The following is a 21,675-nucleotide window of genomic DNA, read 5'->3' as shown; positions in this document are numbered from 1 at the left end:
TAAGGATTCTCCAGGCAAGAATACTGGAGTGGGCTGCCATGCTGTCCTCTAGGGGATCTTTCCAACCCAGGGATCGAACCGTGTCTCATGTCTCCTGCACTGGTGGGTTCATTACTACTAGCACCACCCGGGAAGCCCACCTTGTGGGTGACTGCCTAGCAAGTCTGGTTCCTGAAGGTTCTCGAAGCCTGGTGCCTGTGGTAGGAATGGAAGTGTGAGACAGTTCCTCTTCTCCAGTTTCCTGCCAAGTGTGGAAGGATGATGAGGAGGAGGGAACGAGCTGCTCCCTGCTCTGAGCTGCTGAAGGATCAGGGAATGATAGGGGTCAGGCTGGCAGGGGGTGAGGGAGGGCAAGGCAGAGCTTTCCTCTCTGTGTGCTCAGGGACCCCTGTTTGGGGAAGGATGCCTGGCGTTCTGACCCAGTGATTACTACTCTTGGGCCTGACCTGGGGGACCAGCGGTCCATGTTAAGGTTTTTCGCAGTGGCTCAGCTGTAAAGAATCCACCTGCAGTGCAGGAGATGCTGGTTCGATCCCTGGGTGGGGAAGATGCCCTGGAGGAGGAAATGGCTATCCAGTCCAATATTCTTGCCTGGAGAATCCCATGAACAGAGGAAGCTGGTAGGCTATAGTCCACGGGGTCCCAAAGAGTTCGACACGACTGTAGCAACTAAGCACAGTCTATGTTTAAGGGGGAAATGAGGATCATTCTTTCCTCTTGCTTAAAAAGTTCTCCCCACATCACGTGTGGCCAGTAGCACAGACCAGCAGCCGCTCACCTCTCCCTCTTCTCTGCAGATGTTTCCCACAAGGCTCACGAGGCTGCTGCTTGCTGTGGCCCTCACTTTGCCAGGTAGGTCCTACGGTGCTGCCACTCTTCAATTCTGCCTCGGGCCATTGGGAACCTCCCCCTGCCAGGGGTCAGCAGGTGTGTCTAGAGCACACCTGTGTGTTTAGCCCTATGTTTGGCTCCTGTTGGGGCTGTGGAGTCACTGGGTGCCTGGTTAATTTCTCTTCTGCAGAGCCCACTGCTCCTGATGTGTGTTTCTCAAGGAGTTGGTGCCTGCAAGTGTCTTCCCTGATTGGGGAATTAAGAAGCGCCAGGGCTACACAGGACAGTCCTTTAGGATGGGGATGGAGGATGGGGAAAAGGAACCCAAGACGTGGGTAGATTATTAGTTTTTGAGTGGATGGTGGGGCTCATTTATTTGTGCAGCCGTACATCCCATAGTAGCGATGAAGAAGCCGAGGGTCAGAGAGGAAAAACAACTGCTCTAAAGTCTCATAGAACCAAGATCAGAGGTCAGTTCTCCTGGGTCTCAGGCCAGCTCTCCTCCACTGTAGACGCTGCCTTTCTTCCCTCACTGAGACGCTGAGTCTATGAACGGCAAAAGGGACCCTTTTCTGATCCTGGTCTCACCCTCGTCTCCACTTAGATTACTAGGTCAGAGCATCCAACCCGCTGCCCACAGGGGCAGAGGTACTTTTGTTACTCCTCTGCATCTTCCTGTTAACTGTAACCCTAACCCTAGTAGGAGGGTCCTGGGCCAGAGGAGGCAGAAAACTTGGAGATTGACTGCTGTGATTTCCTACCTGCTAACACATACACATACTCACGTACAATGTGAGGTGAAGTTGGCAATGTGATCTTGCAGGGGTTAACATTTCAAAGGTTCAATGCACACTGATCTATTGATCTACTTAGAATTTAATATATTCAAGATATACCAGTAGATTAAAGGACACTCATTACAATCTATTTACACATCAGGAAACTGGAAAATGTTAGAACCTATACCAAATTCATTTCAATGCAAGGTACAATACAGCCCACCAAAAATCATGTTTTGGAAGTATGACATTATAAATTCTTTATAATATGTTGAGAAATAAATAGGTTATAAGTCCTTTGCTCAGTCAGTTTGCTGACAAATTTGCAAAAAAAAACTGTAATTGTTTATACACAGTAAGATAGAAATAAAAGGCAAACACTAAAATGTCAACTCTAGTTACTGCTGAATGTTGGTTGCAGGTGATTTTAACTTCCTTCTTTATTCTTCTTCAATATTTTCCAAATTTTCTCTAAGGAGCATGCGGTATACACTTCAAATCATCTGTCATTAAAACAAATCGATTTCCTGAAAAGCAGTTCTTCCATTATTGGGGAGTCCCGGGTCACTCTTGGGGGCTGAAAGCAACAGTTCTAGCGTCATTTAAAATGGAAAGTCTTTCCCTGTTGCCTGATTGCTGACAGCTGCAACCTCATTTCTCCTGGGCTGCAGCAGTTTGAGCTGGTGGTACCTGCTGTACTCACGTGTGGCCTTTCCCTCTAGGGGCCCTTTGTGGAGAAGGGGCTCTTGGCAAGTCATCGATGGCCCGGTGCAGCCTCTTTGGAGCTGACTTCATCAACACCTTTGATGAGAGCATGTACAGCTTTGCGGGAGACTGTAGTTACCTCCTGGCAGGGGATTGCAAGACACACTCCTTCTCGATCGTAGGTGAGTCCGAATTCAGAGCAAGGGGGTGGGCAGGAGTGGGGGCAGCCTAGCTCAGCCTTGGCATGTGAGGGTGTCTGGTTGGGCGTTGAGGTTTCTCATTCTTACGACCGTGCCGAGCCAAGATCATGGTGGGGAACGGCCTCTCCACGACTTAGGGATTCCCTTGACTTCTCCCTGGTTCTCTTCCTGTGGAAGCCTCATGGATGGAGAGAGTCTTTGTGCTTCTCCAGTGTTTGAGTCCATTGCTCTGGGTCCAGGCAACGCTCTGGAAGCCCTGAAGCGTCAAGAGAAATGATGACCCAGAAAGTGGTTTGTAACAGCCCAAGCATGTAGAAAAGGGAAGGAAGGTTGCCTATTCCAGCTGGAGGTCAGAGTATCAGCTGATGTGGAACATCTCCTGTGTTCCTGGCAAAGGGTTGATACCATGCCCATGTTATCTCTGCTCCCCTGAGGCAGCTCTGAGCTGTGGGGAGCAGGCAGTCACCTCGGTTTCACACATGAAGAGTTGAAGCCCAAGGAGGTTGATGATCCTCCCAAGGGGCTGACAGGTAAGATAGCGAGAGCTGGATTTTGATCCTGGGCTTGTCAGGAAGAAGGACCTTGCTCCTGTATGAAGGAGAGAGGAGACTGTCTGGGGCTGGGAGTGGGGCCGGAGGCAGCGATGGAATATTGCAGTTTGATGAGCTTCACACTCTAACAGTTCACGAGATGTGTGTGGTATGTGAGAGGGATCATGTGAAACCCAGCAAAGGCAGAGTCCTCAGCTGTGGCGGGGCGGGGCAGGTGGAGAGGGAGATGGCAATAGACTTACCCACACTGTCACAGCAAAATTTTTGTGGCAATTGTTATAAGGACAGTGAGGAAGACTTTACATGGGGGGGTGGGGGTGGGGGCACTGCAATGGGGGTTTTGCAGTAGAGGAAAGAATATAACAAGGATGAGTGGGGATTTATAGCCAAGGAGCCAGGTGTGGGTGGCCAGATAGAAATTTTAAAAAATATTTATTTACATTACTTATTTATTCAGTTGCGTTGGGTCTTAGTTGTGGCCTGTGAGGTCTTCATTGTGGTGTGCAGACTTCTCTCTAGTTATGGCACTCAGGCTTAGTTGCTCCATGGTATGTGGAATCTTAGTTCCCTGATCAGGGGTCAAACCCATGTCCCCTCCATTGGAAAGTGGATTTTTAACCACTGGAAGGGAAGTCCCAGGACGGGAAATTACCAAGAGGAAACGTCAGGGGTCTTGGGGAGTCTGGCTAAACCAGCTTGACAGGGTTCTTGCTGATGGCAGGCCAGGGTGATGCAATGTGCAGAGTGGGTTATGAGGAATATAATTGGATATTGAGGGCAGGGGATTCTTGCTAAACTAACCTACAGGATTCTTGCTAAAATTGGACCAAGTAGGCCAGGGATAGAGTCTAGGTGGAGACCTAACCAAGCAGAGGGCTCAGAAAAGCCTGACTCAGGTGTGGTCAAGGAGACTTGGTCAAGGAGAGCATCCTGGTCAACACCCAGACCTCACACAAGATGCAGGCTCAGGGCTCTCGTGGTGTTAACTCCATCAGTTAGGACGACAGCTGCAGCACCTCTGTATGCCAGCGCTGGGCAAGGCTTGGCTTGGCTGCTGAGTGAACTGACAGCTGGCCTTAGCTCTGGGCTCTCCTGTTTCATTTTTTTTAAAATTAATTAATTTTTGGCTATACTACACTGTATGTCAGCTTCCTTGGCAGCTCAGATGGTAAAAGAGACTAGGTTTGATCCCTGGGTTGGGAAGATCCCCTGGAGAAAGGTGACTGCACCCATGAAATTAAAAGATGCTCCTTGGAAGGAAAGCTATGGCAAACCTAGACAGTATATTACAAAGCAGAGACATCACTTTGCCAACCAAGGTCCATTTAGTGAAAGCTATGACTTTTCCAGTAGTCATGTATGGATGTGAGAGTTGGACCTAAAGATGGCTAAGCACCAAAGAACTGATGCTTTTGAACTCTGGTGCTGGAGAAGACTCTTGAGATCAAGAGATCAAGCAAGTCAATCCTAAAGGAAATCAACTGTGAATATTCATTGGAAGGACTGATGCCAAAGCTGAAGCACCAGTACTTTGACCACCTGATGCCAAGAGCCAACTCTTTCGAAAAGACCCTGATCCTGAGAAAGATTGAGGGAAGGAGAAGAAAAGGCTGATAGAGGCTGAGATGGTTGGATGGCATCACCGACTCAATGGACATGAGTTTGAGCAAGCTCTGGGAGACAGTGAGGGACAGGGAAGCATGGCGTGCTGTAGTCCATGGGCTCACAGAGAGTCGGACATGACTTGGCAACTGAAAAACAGCAAGAGCCAGGGACTGAACCTTCACCCCCTGCAGTGGAAGGGCAGAGTCCCAGCCACTGGACCATCAGGGATGTCCCATGGGTTCTCTTGCTTCTCTGGCTGCCCCCTTGGGCCCTGCCTCTGCTGGAAAGCCTACCCCAGTATGGCTTCAGTGGTCTGAACTTCACTGGAATGCCATTTTCCCTACTGCTCCCTGAATCCCTCAAGGGCAAGGACTGGATCACACTCATCTTTGTTTCTTTAGCTCCATGGGGTCTCTGTCAACACCAAGCGGGGTAGGGGTTGGTGGTGCACAAAGCGTGGTTCTCTGTTGTATACAAGAGCAGGTTTCACGAAAAGCAAGGCGTGCAAGGCCTTGGGAGGGGCTTGCTTGGACAGACAGGACAGGGAAGGGGGCAGCAGGAGCACAGGGGAGAGTCTGAAAGGGGTAAGTTTGGTGCCATGCAGCCTGGGGGGGGGATCAGTGTGGTGGGAGCTGTGGTCCCCATCAGGCTCACCTGGAGGCTGGTTAAAACACGTTACTGGGGTCCCCCAGCCTTGGCCCAGGGTGTCTATGCCACTGGATCCAGAGTGTGGCTTGAGATATTCACCGCTAGCAAGTTCCTGGCTGCTCCTGGGAGTTTGGGGCCCAACTTTGAGAAGCACAGGCCTGGAGAAGAGGGGGTGCAAGATGGGGTGGTAGGGGGAGCTGATGGGGCTGGAACTTGCTGTATGATGGTGGAGTTTGTTTCTCAATTCAGCAGGCAATGAGAGGCTAATGCAGAGTCTCTGCAGGAAGGGCCAGGAAGAAATCAGTTCTTAGCCAAGATGGTCCTGGAAGGGAGAGAGGCAGGAGGCAGGGTGACCTTGGCCGTGGTCACCAGGCAGCTGGTGAGGACTGGACGCGTCCCTAGGGCATGATGAATTGAGGAAGTCATCCTGGACGCTGAAGTCTGAGCACCTACCTTGCTTCAGAGGCAGCAGCGGAGAGAAAACACCCTGTCAGCTTCCCTGGGAAGCTGAAGGCCCAGGTCCTTCCTCCTCAAGTGGTCCCAGTGTTTATCTCAGTGGATTTCTCCACCTTGAAAGTCACGGTGCACTTGTTTTATTTTAAAGTGTTCATGTGTGAGATGGTACAGCATTTGTCTTTCTCTATCTGCCGTATTTCACTTAGTACAGTGCCCTTCAGTTCCACCCATGTTGTCATAAACGCACTGTGAACACTTGAGGACTTGTCTCTCAAGGTCAAAGTAATGCTGACCTCCCCTCCATATGTTTACGCAGGTGGTGTCAGAAGTCTGGCCTCTCTGGCCATCCTTCTTTGGGTTTCAGGGGCCAGGAGGAATGGACGGGCTGAGTTAGGACTCTCTAATTCAGAGATACCCTCTCTGTGTTCTTCTTTTCTTGTATCAACTTGCTCTTGTTGCCTGTCAGTTTTCTGGAAGGTAATCGGCCTAAGTCAGGCTATGAATCAATCACATTTCAATCTAGATTTGTTTAATTCTCACCCCAAATTGTGCTGCTATTATATAACGCTGGAGAAAATGGGCAACTACTTTGTCTGTTTTGGATGGTGAGGGTGGGGTGTTGGCAGGACACAGGTAATCTGAGGATCTGGGCTGGGTAGGGTGGGCTGGCATGATTGCTCCGGGGAAGAGGGGGCGCCGGGTCAGGGGAAGGGACCTGGGAGCCCTGGAGGCTGCCCTTCAGTCCTGCAGGCACAGCTATGCCCTCCCCCACGCCTGTGCTCCATTGTTCTCCAATGACATCCTGTTTCCTCCCTTCCAAATCACAAATTCCCGTTCCTCTCCTGTGGACCTTGTCCACATCCTGGGTAAAGTGTTTGTGTCTGAGCGTGCAGGGCCACCTGGTGCAAAGGGGGAGCTCCTTGACCTGGTGCTGGCTCCCGGCCAGCAGTCTCCATCCAGGGACTCAGCTCCTAGCTGGCCAGCATGGGGACCTGGGAGAGATCTTGGGAGTCCTGGAGGCCCCCACACTGGGATCTGGATCCCATAGCAGCCGCAAGAGCCATGGGCAACCTATACTGTTCTGAGTGAGCTCCCAGCCTGAGACTCTTGTCTCTACCTCAGGGCGTCGTGGCCAGGTCAGATCAACCACTGCTGTGCAGCTTTAGGCTGATGTCCACCTGCACCAGAGTCGCAGGGTGGAGGACGGAGTGTTTGTTAGAGATGCGGATCAGTGAGTCCCACACTTGGAAGGCAGAGACAGCACTCAGGTTGAACTCGGCTTCCTGGGGTGCTCCTCACTCACCTAGAGGAGGTCTTGTTCCCTCACTTAGATCCTAAGTCTCTGAGTTCAAGAGGCCAGAAAGGAGACAGGGTATAGTGGGAGCTTCCCTGGCTCGCCCATGAGATGGATACCTTGCCCTCCCTCTGACAAGCACAGGAAGTGCAGACCTCCTGGTCTGCAGGGCGTGGGAGTGTTCCCCGGCACTGGGCTCACTGGTAGTTTCTAATGGCTGCCCATCATCAGGGTCCTTCCCAAGTTCTGCCGGGAGAGTAGGAGGCAAATAAAGAACAGGACTGATGGCGGGTTCTCCCCTGCATTAGCGATTCACAACCGTGAGCACTCAGATGCTCCATTAAGAAGTTTGTGTGACAAGGGAGGTTTGGACTTGGAGTCAGAAAGCCCGGTGCGGTTAGTGGTATAAGCTAGTAGTTCTCAACCTGGGTGATTTTCCCCCCAGAGGACATGGAGTCTAGAGGCATTTGGGGTTGTCACAACTGGGGGTGAATGCTAGTGGCATCTGACGGGCAGAAGCCAAGGATGCTGCTAATGACCTACATGCACAGAGTGGCCCCCACAGCAAAGAAGTATCTGGCCTCCAGTGTCAATAGTGCCAAGGTGGAGAAAACCTGTTGTACACTTGGGCCTCAGTCTCTCCATCTGTAAAATGGAGTCAGTCTAGGCCAATGTTTTGCGAACTGAGTCAAAAACTATGGGTCATAAAATGAATATTATTGTTGTCGCCAGCATTAAAAAAAATTAAACAGAAAAGAATAGAAGACTTCCGAAATTACCAGAGCTCATGGCTCTGGTAAGGGTAGGGGTGTGGGAAATGTGTGTGTGCACACACTGGATCATGAAGTCATTGGTGTTTTTACTCCACTTTCTGGGCAAGAACTTTTAAAAAATTTATTTTCTCAGATAGTAAAGAATCTGCCTGCAAAGCAGGAGACCCAGGTTCGATCCCTGGGTCAAGAAAGATGCCCTGGAGAAGGGAATGGCAACCCACTCCAGTACTCTTGCCTGGAGAATCCCACGGACAGAGGAGTCTGGCGGGCTATAGTCCATGGGGTTGCAAATGAGTTGGACACGACCGAGCGACTAACACTTTATGTTTTTTTGAATTCCAATGCTGTGTTTATTATTGCTGTACAACAAAGTGACTCAGTTATACATGCATATACACACACACACATTCTTTTTCGTATTCTTTTCCATTATGTTTATCATAGGATATTGAATATAGTTCCCTGTGCTATACAGCAGGGCCTTGCTGTTTATTCATCCTGGGAATCCCAGACTTCCAGTCCAGCCTTCTCCCCGCTCCCCTTGCCAATCGCCAATCTGTTCTCTATGTCCTTGATTCTGTTTCGTAGGTATGTTCATCTATGTCATATTTCAGATTCCCCGTATAAGTGAGCTCATATGGTATTTGTCTGTCTCTTCCTGACTTATTTCACTTAGTATGATAATCTCTAGGCCCAGCCACGTTGAGGCAAATGGCATTGTATTCGTTTTCATGGCTGAGCAGTATTCCGTTGTGTGTGTATCACTCTTCCTTACCCATTCCTCTCTGTTGGTGGACACTCAGGTTGCTTCCATGTCTTGGTTATTATAAACAGTGCTGTTGTGAACATAGGGACGCATGTATCTTTTTGAACTACAGTTTTATCTGGATATACGCCTACGGGTGGCATCACTGGATTGTATGGAAGCTCTATTTTGAGTTTTTTGAGTAATTGCCATACTATTTTCCATAGTAGTTGCACCAGTTTACAATCCCACCAACAGTGTAGGAGGGTTCCCTTTCTAAGAGACCATTTTAAATAACACATCCCAGAGGTCATGTCACCAATAACTCGCATGGTGGCTTTGAATTCACTGCTTTACAATGTATTTGACTCGTGCTTAATTTTATCTTCATACTTTGATTGTAAGCTCCCAGAAGGAAGGAGTCAGGATTTTACATTTTCCTTATGGCAACCCACTCCAGTATTCTTGCCTGGAGAACCCCCTGGACGGAGAAGCCTGGTGGGCTACAGTCCACGGGGTCACAAAGAGTCGGACACGGACTGAGCGACTTCACTTTAAAGGAATAGACTATTAGAGGGCCTCATATACAGAAGGCACTCAATAAATATTTCTAGATGTATGGAAAGATGAGTGAGCATATGAGATTTGGGGGGAGATTTCTGTTGCCCATTTGTTAACTCTTTGGGGGGAGTTTCCCACTGAGACAAGATTACAGAGATGATGGTTATAAATAAATGCATTCACGTTTTTTGGGTGATAATTGCTACCCTGTTTAAATAATTCTTTTCTTTTTCAGGGGACTTCCAAGATGGTAGAAGAGTGGGTCTCTCTGTGTACCTCGGGGAATTTTTCGACATCCATGTGTTTGTCAACGGTACTGTGTTGCAGGGGGGCCAGCAGTAAGTCAGAGCCCAGAAAGTTCAAATTAGAAGAGGCCCTGGGAATTCCCCTTGTGCTCGCCCTCATTTTTTCAGACAAAGGAGTGGGGCCCAGAGAAAGAAAGTACATGTGCCCGGAGGAGGTGAGAAGGGTGGGTGAGAGTGGGGAATCCTGACTCCGAGACCAGGCTTTCAGCTTCTGCATGGCAGTCTGAACCCTGCAGAACAGGGTCAGGTTGATGGGTGGAGGGACTCCCAGAAAATGGCCCCTTCCTGAGCTCCTCCTGTCTCCCCAGCGTCTCCATGCCCTATGCCACCAGAGGGCTGTACCTGGACACCGAGGCTGGGTACCACAAGCTGTCCAGCGAGTCTTATGGCTTTGTGGCCAGGATCGACAGCAGCGGGAACTTCCAAATCCTGCTGTCAGACAGACACTTCAACAAGACCTGTGGGCTGTGCGGTGACTTTAACATCTTTGCCGAAGATGACTTCAGGACTCAAGAAGGTAAGATTTTTCTGGGACAGCGTTCCCCGAGGGCGTGGTTGGGTTACCCTGCTCACCAACCTACACTAGGACTCCTCCCCTGGTGCTCTACCTTCCCTGAGTCCTCACCTCAATTTATCTCATGAACTTTATCTCTTAGCATTCCGCCTCAAGGCCTAGATCTGTCCTCAAATCAGATCTTGGGGATCCTCAGACCTGACTTGGTTCAACTTTGAGTTCCCAGATGGTAGATGTTTGATAAATGCTGGATGATCTGAACAGGACCTCCTGTGCCACTGTGATGGAACTTCACACATGAAATCTATAAAAGGTGGTCCTCTGCACTGCCCCAAAGGCCAGTTTATGTGTACGTGTGCACGTGTGTGTGCGTGCATGTGTATGTTCATGAGAAATAGGAAGTATAATGTACGGACTATGTGAAAACCACTGCTAATCCTCATTTTTCTTCTGAAAATTTCTATTATATAAACATTTATGTGGGCTACCCTGGTGGCTCAGAAAAGAATTCTGGTGGTAAAGAACCTGCCAGCCAATGCAAGAGACATGGGTTTGATCCCTGGATTGGGAAGATCCCCTGCGGGAGGAAATGGCAACCCACTCCAGTATTCTCGCCTGGAAAATTCCCAAGCACAGAGGAGCCCACTGTAGTGGGCTACAATCCATGGGGTCATAAAGAGTCGGACATGATTGAGTAACTAAATAACATCAAAACCCCTGCTGCAGAGGCCTATGTTCGAATGTAAACAAAGTTGATTCAGGTGCCTACAGACCCGGAATTTTCACCCAGCAGTCCCAGGTCTCATGACCATGGCTCCATTCTCCTGAACCTTTCTCTACAGGGACCCTGACCTCAGACCCCTACGACTTTGCAAATTCCTGGGCCCTGAGCAGTGAGGAGCAGCGGTGCCCACGGGTGTCCTCTCCCAGCAGCTCCTGCAACATCTCCTCCAATCTGCAGAAGGTGGGTCACCTAGGCTGGGTGTGATCTGGGTGGTTCGGGGCTTTAGGAGTCAAGAGGCAGAATGAGGTCCCATCCCAGGTCCTCCATCCTGGGGAGGATGGGGTCCACGTTGGAGGGTCCCTCTGGCTGCTCTGTGTCCCGTGTGCCCCTTTCCTGTGGAAAACCAACTGTGGTTAGAGTTCGGCTGACCCTAATCTTGTTAATAATACTGTCCTGGGCCTGGAACTCTAGAGATGGGCCTGGTCCAATGAGTCGGTACAGCAAGTTATTATACTTTCCTGTTTTACATTCCAACGCCCCCTCAGCCCCAAATATCCCCATTGTCACCTGCTCAGTTCAGTTCAGTTCAGTTCAGTCGCTCAGTCGTGTCCAACTCTCTGCGACCCCATGAATCGAAGCCCGCCAGGCCTCCCTGTCCATCACCATCTCCCGGAGTTCACTCAGACTCACGTCCATCGAGTCAGTGATGCCATCCAGCCATCTCATCCTGGGTCTTCCCCTTCTCCTCCTGCCCCCAATCTCTCCCAGCATCAGAGTCTTTCCCAATGAGTCAACTCTTCGCATCAGGTGGCCAAAGTACTGGAGCTTCAGCTTTAGCATCATTCCTCCCAAAGAAATCCCAGGGTTGATCTCCTTCAGAATGGACTGGTTGGATCTCCTTGCAGTCCAGGGGACCTTCAAGAGTCTTCTCCAACATCACAGTTCAAACACATCAATTCTTCGGCGCTCAGCCTTCTTCACAGTCCAACTCTCACATCCATACATGACCACAGGAAAAACCATAGCCTTGACTAGACGGACCTTAGTCAGCAAAGTAATGTCTCTGCTTTTGAATATGCTATCTAGGTTGGTCATAAATTTTCTTCCGAGGAGTAAGCGTCTTTTAATTTCATGGCTGCAGTCACCATCTGCAGTGATTTTGGAGCCCCCCCAAATAAAGTCTGACACTGTTTCTACTGTTTCCCCATCTATTTCCCATGAAGTGATGGGACCAGATGTCATGATCTTCGTTTTCTGAATGTTGAGCTTTAAGCCAACTTTTTCACTCTTCCTCTTTCACTTTCATCAAGAGGCTTTTTAGCTCCCCTTCACTTTCTGCCATAAGGGTGGTGTCATCTGCATATCTGAGGTTATTGATATTTCTTCCAGCAATCTTGATTCCAGCTTGTGTTTCTTCCAGTCCAGAGTTTCTCATGATGTACTCTGCATAGAAGTTAAATAAGCAGGGTGACAATATACAGCCTTGACGTACTCCTTTTCCTCTTTGGAACCAGTCTGTTGTTCCATGTCCAGTTCTGAAATCTGTCACCTGCTACCTGTCTGAAATTCTGCTGTGGAAAACCATTTTTAAAAAATGTTTACTTCTGGGTGCTCTGCGTTGCTTTGCGGGGCGTTTCCCAGTTGCAGTGCCCGGCCTGTTCATTGTGGTGGTTCCTCTTGTTGCAGAGCATGGGCTCTAGGGCGTGCAGGCTTCAGTAGCTGCTGCTCGCAGGCTTAGCTGCTCCGGCCAGGAATCGAATCCGTGTCCCCTGCATTGCAGGTGGATTCTTATTCATTGTGCCACCAAGGAAGTCTAGAAAACCATATCTTTTTAAGGGCCCGATAAGTGGTTGTTCTAAAGCACAAATAGGGGGCAAGGCCCCAAAGTCTCACTAATAATCATCAGGGAGGGGGTTACTTTACATTTGGGTGGGGGAGAGGAGAAACTGGGGGGAAGGGAGGGGAGGGGCAGGGCCTGCTACCAGCCACCAGGTTGGATGTTGTCAGAGTTTCCTGAGGCTGGAGTGGCAGACTGTCTCAAACCTAGTGACTTACAGCTACGGATATATATTCTTACAGTACCGGAGGCCAGAGGGCTGAATTTGGTTTCAAGGTGTCTGCAGAGCTGGGTCCCTCCGGGGGCTGGGGGAGAGCCCCCCTCGTCTCTTCTAGGTCTTTGGGCACGGGGCTCCTTGGCTTGTGGCCCCATCCCTTCACTCGCTTCCTTGGTGGTCACGTGGCTTCCTTGTCCACGTGCTTCCCTCGGGGTCTCAGTTCTGGTGGTGACTCCGCCCATCCCTCCCCCAGTTCGTAGCAGCTCCTTCCCCTCAGGGTTACCCTTTATGATCCCACTTGGGGAGAAGGGGTCCAGGTGGGAGTCAGCTGCAGGATCCACCTTGCCTCCGCCTTCTGTAGGTGGAGACAAGATGGTCTCTGTGCTTCTGTGTGGGGGGTGTTGGGAGGATGACGCTTTAGGTGGGAAAGACCTCCCTTGACGGAGGACCTCCTCTTCTCAGGGGTCAGGCTGCCAGGGCTGAGGGAGGAGGGAACAGCATGGCTCCGGGGTGCGGCTGGGCTCTTGTCAACATGCAGTGCCCTGAACAGGCTGCTCTCAGAGACTGCGCCGCTGTCTGGGGAATGAGATCCTTGTAAGTCAGGTTCCCGGAAAGTGGAGGTTTGTGAGCAGGGAGTGGCTCTCAGGGTGTGAGAGAGGCAGGGCTGTGCAGGGGGAGAAGCTGAATGCTGTGTAGTTCCAATCAAGGCCTCAGCTGGCCCTTCAAGGAGTTCTGAAAGCTGGGTGGCCCCATGGGGCGAGGGGGCCCACATTGACCAGTCGATCACTGGGTGGAGGCTGCCTCTGGGCGAGGAGGCAGGACGGCTCCCCTAGACTGAGGGCGGTGCCTGCAGAAAGACTCGGCTATGAGCCCCCAGCAGCCAACGCGCTCAGCTTCCATGGGTGAGTCCTGCTCCCAAGGGTGTCTGCATTGCACCCAATGTCCCCTGTAGAGCTTGGCTACCTGACAGCGTCACCTCCCTGCCTCCCATCCAGGGAGCACGCACTATGTTCCAACCTACCATCCTGCAGGGAGAGGGTGACCTCTGCTTATCCCCGGAAGCACTGCCATGATGGGACTTGACAGGCCAAGCAAGCCCCTCCCCTGGGACTGTGTGGTTGTGCAGAGTGATGAGGAAACCAGAGCTGGGTGGAGGGTGCGATTAGGAGCTGCCCCGAGTCGTCAGCGAGCACTGCAGAGTCAGAGTCCACACCCTGCCCTGCCCCCTCCACTGCTGTTCTGGCTGTACCACCGCAGGCCACCCAAGTGATGATTCCAGACTTGTTTTCCCTCAGGAGTCTGGCTCCATGAGTCTCGCTGCCTTCAGCTCTAAAACTCTTTGTGTGTTTCTCTGGGTTGAGCTAAAGAGAGAATTGATAATAGAGCTTCCCTGGTGGCTCAGATGCCTCCAGTGCAGGAGACCTGGGTTTGATCCCTGGGTCAGGAAGATCCCCTGGAGGAGGGCATGGCAACCCACTCCAGTGTTCTTGTCTGGGAAATCCCTATGGACAGAGGAGCCTGGAGGGTACAGTCCATGAGGTCACAAAGAGGTGGACACAGCTGAAGTGACTAACACTTTCACTCAGTAAATATTCAATGGATGGATGGATGCAAATTAGGTGGGGTCATTTATCCAGGGAATGGGCCACCCCACAATCATAACTGAGGATTCTTCATTTGTAGAACAAATCTGCACATAGTGGAGAAACTCTAGCCTACTCCTATTCCAGAAGCTAAATAAAACACACCACAGTGCACACACACACACACACCCCTTACCTTAGCATAGAAAGCTTCATTATTAGTTATTGTCTTTCCACTTTCAAGGAACAGTTATCTTCTGAACCAAGGAGTGTGTCAGGCGCAGGAAAATGCTCTGGGTCATGCTCATTTCAGCTGCCTACACTGTAAACACAATCTCTAATGAATCAACAAGTCCATTCCCAACGCCTCTTTTCCTTGGGTTTCCAGTGTTTCAGTGGTGCTAGGGTTTCCCAGCTAGTCCCTAAACATCTCTGTCACCTAGAACACAGCACAGTACTGGCAGCTGACAGAGACAGGCTGAGTTCCAAACCCTGGGAGGAGAGGGTATTGTCTTGGGAAAGAGGGTAGTTTCCTCTTCTTTTCAGGAAAACTTTGAAATAGCAGACACTTGCCCTTGTAGCCCTTACAGCTTTCCTATCCCTGGACCATTTACCAGACTGATAACTCTGGGGAGGACACTTGCCTTCTCTAAGCCTCAGTTTCCACATATGTAAAAGAAACACAGGACAAGTGCCTGCTCCATGTATCCTTACGGGCCACCGTAAGGATAAAAGGATACATGTGGAGTGCTTAGCCCAGTGGGGCTCATCTGGCTGAGCTGTTATTGTTGTTATTATTACTTTTGAGTTTGCATTTGCCCCTGGGATGGCTGCACATTGAGACCAGGAGTGGGGTGCTGCTGCTGCTGCTGCTAAGTCGCTTCAGTCGTGTCCAACTCTGTGCAACCCCATAGATGGCAGCCCACCAGGCTCCCCCATCTCTGGGATTCTCCAGGCAAGAACACTGGAGTGGGTTGCCATTTCCTTCTCCAATGCATGAAAGTGAAAAGTGAAAGTGAAGTCGCTCTAGTCGTGACCGACCCCATGGACTGCAGCCTACCAAGCTCAGGCCAAACACACACAGCACTTGAAGTGTTAAGCTCAAAATTCCTTCTTTCTCTCTTCCTCTCCAGCTATAACCCCATTCTTTCTGGGAGAGTTGAGCACAGTGTGGGGTTAGAAGGAGAGTGAGGTTCAGAGGCACCTGGACACGGAGGGTGGGGAACAGGCAGAAACCAGCTTTTCTTCTGGGGCTGCTTGTAACCCAGGGGAGTTTGGGGCTGAGGGGACTCCAGGAGCCCTGAGCAGCGAGGAGCAGAGGAGAAGGGATTTTATCATCTCTTCCTTTTGTTTCCAAACTTAAACTTCCACCTATGGTTGTAGTTAGCTGTCTTCTGCCCTTTGCAGTGTTCTCTAGGCAGGGGTAGGATTGAGGTGTGTGACGGGGGATAGGAGGGGTAGGGGGTGGGGGGGTTCGTTGCCGAGTTAGGTGGGCAGCTCATGGGCACCTCTGACACCCAGGGCATGGGCTTTGTCTCACTTTAGTTTGCAAAACACAGGCATCACAGGATAAGCACAAGATAAATGCTCCCACCCCCAGGGTACAAAGGAATACTCTCATTTACACCTAAGAAGTGGGGGGTGAAGACAGGATCTCCAAACGGGGAAATCTGATACAGAGGCCCGAGTGGAGGAGGCAGCCTGGCACTCTGTCTCCTGGAGACAGAGGGGGATGGGAGGTGGGGGCAGAGAATCCACAGAGGCCCTGTTTGTCTCCCCTGGGCCTTTGGGAGCTCCAGCTGTACACACGCTACTCACTTTGTCTCCTGGGTGCGTTAAGGTTCTTACTAACCAGTGTCCTGGGAGCAGTTTAAGAAACTGGTTACTAAGTTCTCAGACCTGGGCCAAGGCCCCCGAACACTCACACCTCCCAAGGCACAAGTTCTTCCCGAACTCCAGTTTCAGGCTGTTTACCTGAGAAGAGGGGGCGGGGCTTCATCATCCAATCAGGCTGTGTTTGTCCATGAGTGGGGCGCCCTGATTGGCTGGGAAGCGCAAAGACATCTCCAGGAAGGCGATAACTGCCATCTCTGGAATTGCCTACAGTCTGTTGGGTGTCGCTTGGTCCCTGGGTTCAGTCAGAAGTCGGGGCTGGTAAATCCCTTTACAAGTGTCTGCCACTGTGGCCAAGTGTTCGGTAGGGGAGACGGTGCTGACCTAGCCTCCAGGAGCCCTCTGTCTTTCCGAGGTAGCAGCAAGGAGTCAGCTCGTTGAGAGCCAGGTCATATTACTTATACCCAGGGGAATGAATGTTTCCTTGTTATGCCAACAAAACCGGAGCCTCTCTACTGGGATGCATAATGGCTTGTTTGATTGCACACAGATTTGCCGTTCTATTTAGCTTCTCCGAGGGCAGGGCTGCTGGCATCTGGGGCTTAGGGTGCAGACCTAGTAATAAAAAGTGCCAAGCTATAGATACTCAAATAATTGGTATTCATTTGCAGGTAACTCCACTGCACAGTGAAGGTTTTAGAAAGATCCTCAGGTCACTTAAAAAAAAAATCTGACAGCCTAGGAAATGTCAGCGTAGGTTGAACCTTACACAGGGATCTTAGTTTTTATCCTGCAGTCCTGTCTGCAGTGTGAAGCCCAGGGTTCTGGGAGGCTGGGTGGGGGATGCAGCTGGTCTATGAGATGTTCTTTCTAATTAGAAAAAGACACCCTTTTCTTGAGACACTTTACAATCCTCTGCTGGGAAAGTGCTGTTTTAAGGAATTTAGGGAGTGTTAGTTGCTTAGCTCGGAGAAGGCAATGGCACCCCACTCCAGTATTCTTGCCTGGAAAATCCCATGGATGGGAGGAGCCTGGTGGGCTACAGTCCATGGGGTTGCTAAGAGTTGGACACGAATGAGTGACTTCACTTTCACTTTCATGAATGGAGAAGGAAATGGCAACCCACTCCAGTGTTTTTGCCTGGAGAATCCCAGGGACGGAGGAACCTGGTGGGCTGCCGTCTATGGGGTCGCACAGAGTTGGACACGACTGAAGCGACTTAGCAGCAGCAGCAGCAGCAGTCGCTTAGTCGTGTCCGACTTGTTGTGACCCCATGGGCTGTAGCCTGCCAGACTCATCTGTCTGTGGAATTCTCCAGGTAAGAATACCGGAATGGGTCGACATTCTTTTCTCCAGGGGATCTTCCTGACCCAGGGATCAAATCCGGGTCTCCTGCACTGCAGGCAGATTCTTTACCGTCTTGAACCACAAGGGAAGCCCCCTCAGTGGCGCTGAATACTGGGGAAGCAAGATCCCTGCAGTCTGCTTTCTCCAAATCTTACTCCTTCGCGTCCAGTGGTGCTCCCGTCAGTTACCTAACAGTCCCAGATTGCCTGTTTTCCACTGGTTCCGATTTTAGCGTTTTGTGTGTGTGTGAGTGAACACAATCCTTATTTCTTTTGTTCTGTTGCTGTTCGTGTCTGCACATCTTCTCCCCCTTGCCTCCTCCTCTGAAGAGCCCACCATTCACCTGTAAAGCCTCTTCCCCTAAGAAGTCACCTGTCTGCGCTGGAGCTAACATTTGTAAACACTCATGTTTACTTTTGAATGACCATAACAGTTCCCTGCATGAAATATTGCCCACGCCTTTTATTTGCAAAGTGCCTACCCAGCTCTTTCTCCTATTTCTGCCCGCAGCTGCTCTGGGAGGAAGCTCACAGGCCTGGAGGGAGGTGACCTGGTGGCGGAGGGACTCAGTTCCCTGGCAGAGCTGAGGGCTTATTGGCCACGTCCACTCCTGGCATCCTTGCTTCCTCTCCTGGCCTCCTGCATTCATGGCCTAGAATAGACTTTTCTTGGAGATTGGGATGAATTTTGTTACGTTTGTTTGATTGGTAGAATAGTTGTGATTCTTAAGAGAGAGCAACTGATCCCGGAGAGTCTGGTTTAGGGAAGGTCAGTATATCTCAAGAAGAGATTCTTGTAATCCAGGAACCCTGGAGGAGTTAGTTATCGGGGACCTGACCTGGCTCTGCAGACGGGCCCACCACTTGGTCCCAGCGATGAGTAGATCTGAGTTGGGTTTTGAACACAAGCCTGGAGAACCCCATGGACGGAGAAGCCTGGTAGGCTACAGTCCACAGGGTCGCAAAGAGTCGGACACGACTGAGCGACTTCATTCACTTCACTTATGCACACATATACATGCCTATTTATACACATGTATACACACACACACTCATATGCACACACAGTACACGTCCACACCTATATATACACATGCATACACACATACAGTACACAAACATATACACATACACACGAATACATATATACATACACATACGCAACACACTCAAAGACACACATATACACATACACACACATACACGATATACGCCTATAAATACACATACACACATATGCACACACATACACACAGGTGTACACACACACACACACATTCCCCTTTCTGTGGTATGAGAACTGCTGTCTCAAGTCATCCAGAGGTTAAGGAGTGAGGATTTATTTTGGAGACTTTGCCAACTTTGCCAAAATCTGCAGTTTCTAGAGCTTTGCTGTGTCCTCACGTAGTTGCACCCCTGTTCTGCAGCTCAGTCTCCCCTCTGAAGACCAGCAAAGTTCTGCCCGATACTGACCACTGAGAAAATAAGCACCCTTTCCCTTTCCGGCAAATCCCCTCACCCATCTGAGTGCAGGGAGGCAGGAGGGGCAGGGAGCCCTGGGGCTGCTGGTGGTGGTGGGACAGTGATGCTGGCCATTCTGCCTTTGGAGGTCTAGCCTCGTGGCAGAGTTCAGGGGCTGCCACTGGGTTTCAAGTTTTTCCTTAAATTGTGTGTGTGTGTTCAGTTGCTCAGTCGTGTCTGACTCTCTGCAACCCCATGAACTGTAGCCCGCCAGGCTCTTCTGTCCATGAAATTTCCCAGGCAAGAATATTGGAGTGGGTTGTCATTTCCTCCTCCAGGGGATCTTCCCCACCCAGGGGTTGAACCTGAGTCTCCCTTGCCTTCTGCATTGCAGATAGATTCTTTACCTGAGCCACACCAGGGAAGCTACCCTTAAATTAAGCAGATGCAAATGCATCCCTGCTGCTGCTGCTAAGCCGCTTCAGTCGTGTCTGACTCTGTGCGACCCCATAGACGGCAGCCCACCAGGCTCCCCCGTCCCTGGGATTCTCCAGGCAAGAATACTGGAGTGGGTTGCCATTTCCTTCTCCAATGCATAAAAATGAAAAGTGAAAGTGAAGTTGCTCAGTCGTGTCTGACTCTTAGTGGCCCCATGGACTGCAGCCTACTGGTAGGCTGGCTCCTCTGTCCATGGGATTTTCCAGGCGAGAGTATTGGAGTGGGGCGCCATTGCCATTGCTGCATCCCTAACCCGGCACATTTCCCCCATATGCCAAGATCTGGCTCAAAAGATCCCATGAAACTGGCTGATAGATTTCCACTAAACGGATGCTTTAGTTTAGTGGAAAACTAAAGCTTAGTTTACACATAGGCGCACACACACACACACACACACACACACAGTTTACACCTATATGTACACATATGCACTTAGATACATGCACATACAAAGACACACACACATATGCACACACACATGTATATACACATAGACACACACACACACACATTCCTGAGACTTTCCCCAAGTGGCTTTCTTTCCCTTCCTCCTCTCCTGGCAAGGATAAGAAGCTGCAGGGGCCTGATGGCACGTATTTACTGAGATGTTTTTTATTGAGGTTGTATTTGCAATCTCACTCAGGGACAAGACACAGAGGAGACAGTGAACAGCCATGAAAGAGGACCATGTGAATGCCCTCCCGAGTTAGTTAAGGGGCATGTTGTGCAACAGTTCGTATCCCAGAGCTGATGACCTTTTCTGACTCGGAGCAGGGTGGGTGGAGCTGTTCCAGATCCAGAGCTTGGACAGACCCCAAACTGGGAACCCGGGGATGATGCCAGGCCTTTGTCCTCCCAGCTAGCTGGTTCTGCCCTGACCCCTGCTCAGATGCTGCCCAGGAGCACAGAGCGGGAGATAGGTCCTTTGGAGGGTTCTGTAGCCATCTCCCTTGGCACTGGGGACTTCAGGGACATATCCAGTTATCTTACTTCTCATGAAGGCTGTACTCTGACTATCTCAGAGAGAGGAATCTCCAGCTTCACAGAAAACATCCGTTCAGTGGAAATCTATCAGCCAGTTTCATGGGGTCTTTTGAGCCAGATCTTGGAATGTGGGAGGGAATCCCAAGCCAGGCAGAAGTTATAAATAGAATCAGCAACCCTCCCCCACTTAGCCTGGCAGGCTGAACAATAAGAAACTGGGCCCTTCCTTGGGGGTGAATTCCTGAACCCACTGCTTTGGACCACTTCAGGTCTAGGCGCCTCCAGACCTCCCCAGGGGACAGCCACTGAACACCCACTTCAGGGCTGGGCTGAACAATCCTGCACTTTATCTGTTAGTTTCCCCTTTGTTCACTCCAGACCTAGGAATGCCCCCCACCCCTGCTCCTTTGTCAACAGTTCCAGAACCAATACAAGAGCTAAGCTCCAGATCTCTCACTCCTGTTTTTTATCTCCTCGATCCCCACTGCCCCCACCCCATCTGCCCTTGGGGAGATGAACTTTTCTCTCCTTCTCCCTCCAACTGGCTTAGCATCTCCAGGGAGGAGGCCTGGTGCTTTTTAATGAACTGAAAATGTGATTAAGTTGTTCTCCAATTGGGTCTGCACACCCACCCAGGCAGGGTGAGGTCATGGCTTGATGGACCGGGGCTGGCGCGCTCTCGCCAGCCTCTGGCACCACAGACGAGAGATGCAGGAAGGGAGAAGTAGCTAATGCTGGGCATCGGAGCCAGGGAGATGCTGGAGGTGAATTAGCTGACCCTCTTTGGTCTCCCTGCCAGAATAGTTTAGCAGTGAGCTGAGGAGAAGCCATCTTCGAGCTGTTCGGCTAGTACTGACAGCAGGCAAGGAGAATAGTTACAAGCAGTTGATTGCACTCCCTGTGTTATGTCTTTCAGTTCTATTTTGCAGGAAAGTTGAAGGCAGGCATTGCTATCTCAGTTAAGACTAGGTCCTGCTATGCCAGGATAGCTAAAGTAGAAACAGCTTTCAAGGTAGAGCAGTGCCTGTCTCTCTCACTGAGAAGGAGTTCAGAGTGGGATGTCCAGTACTGATGCCATGGTGTTGGGTGAAGGGTCCTTCGGTCTCGTTTCCCTGTTGTCCTCGGCCTCATGGCCCCAAATGGCAGCTTGAGCACCAGACATCATGACCACATCCCAGTCATAGAAAGAGAAGGGTTGAAAGAAGCCCCTCTTCCTTTGGAGGGT

General features: G+C 50.5%; 1 protein-coding gene across 1 annotated transcript in view; it reads left to right on the top strand.

The window, feature by feature from the left end:
* Positions 1 to 21,675, top strand: part of VWF (von Willebrand factor) — a 124,152-nt gene that overhangs the window by 1,203 nt on the left and 101,274 nt on the right. Inside the window, exons 2-6 of the mRNA XM_040234946.1 lie at positions 798 to 852; positions 2,333 to 2,497; positions 9,384 to 9,486; positions 9,762 to 9,970; positions 10,810 to 10,931. Coding sequence (XP_040090880.1) covers positions 798 to 852; positions 2,333 to 2,497; positions 9,384 to 9,486; positions 9,762 to 9,970; positions 10,810 to 10,931 — 654 coding nt within the window. The remainder of the gene's footprint in view (positions 1 to 797; positions 853 to 2,332; positions 2,498 to 9,383; positions 9,487 to 9,761; positions 9,971 to 10,809; positions 10,932 to 21,675) is intronic.

The sequence above is a fragment of the Oryx dammah genome, unplaced genomic scaffold (genome assembly GCF_014754425.2).
Source record: "Oryx dammah isolate SB20612 unplaced genomic scaffold, SCBI_Odam_1.1 HiC_scaffold_29, whole genome shotgun sequence".
NCBI classification, from domain to species: domain Eukaryota; kingdom Metazoa; phylum Chordata; class Mammalia; order Artiodactyla; family Bovidae; genus Oryx; species Oryx dammah.
This window is presented reverse-complemented; position numbering and strand designations above follow the sequence as displayed.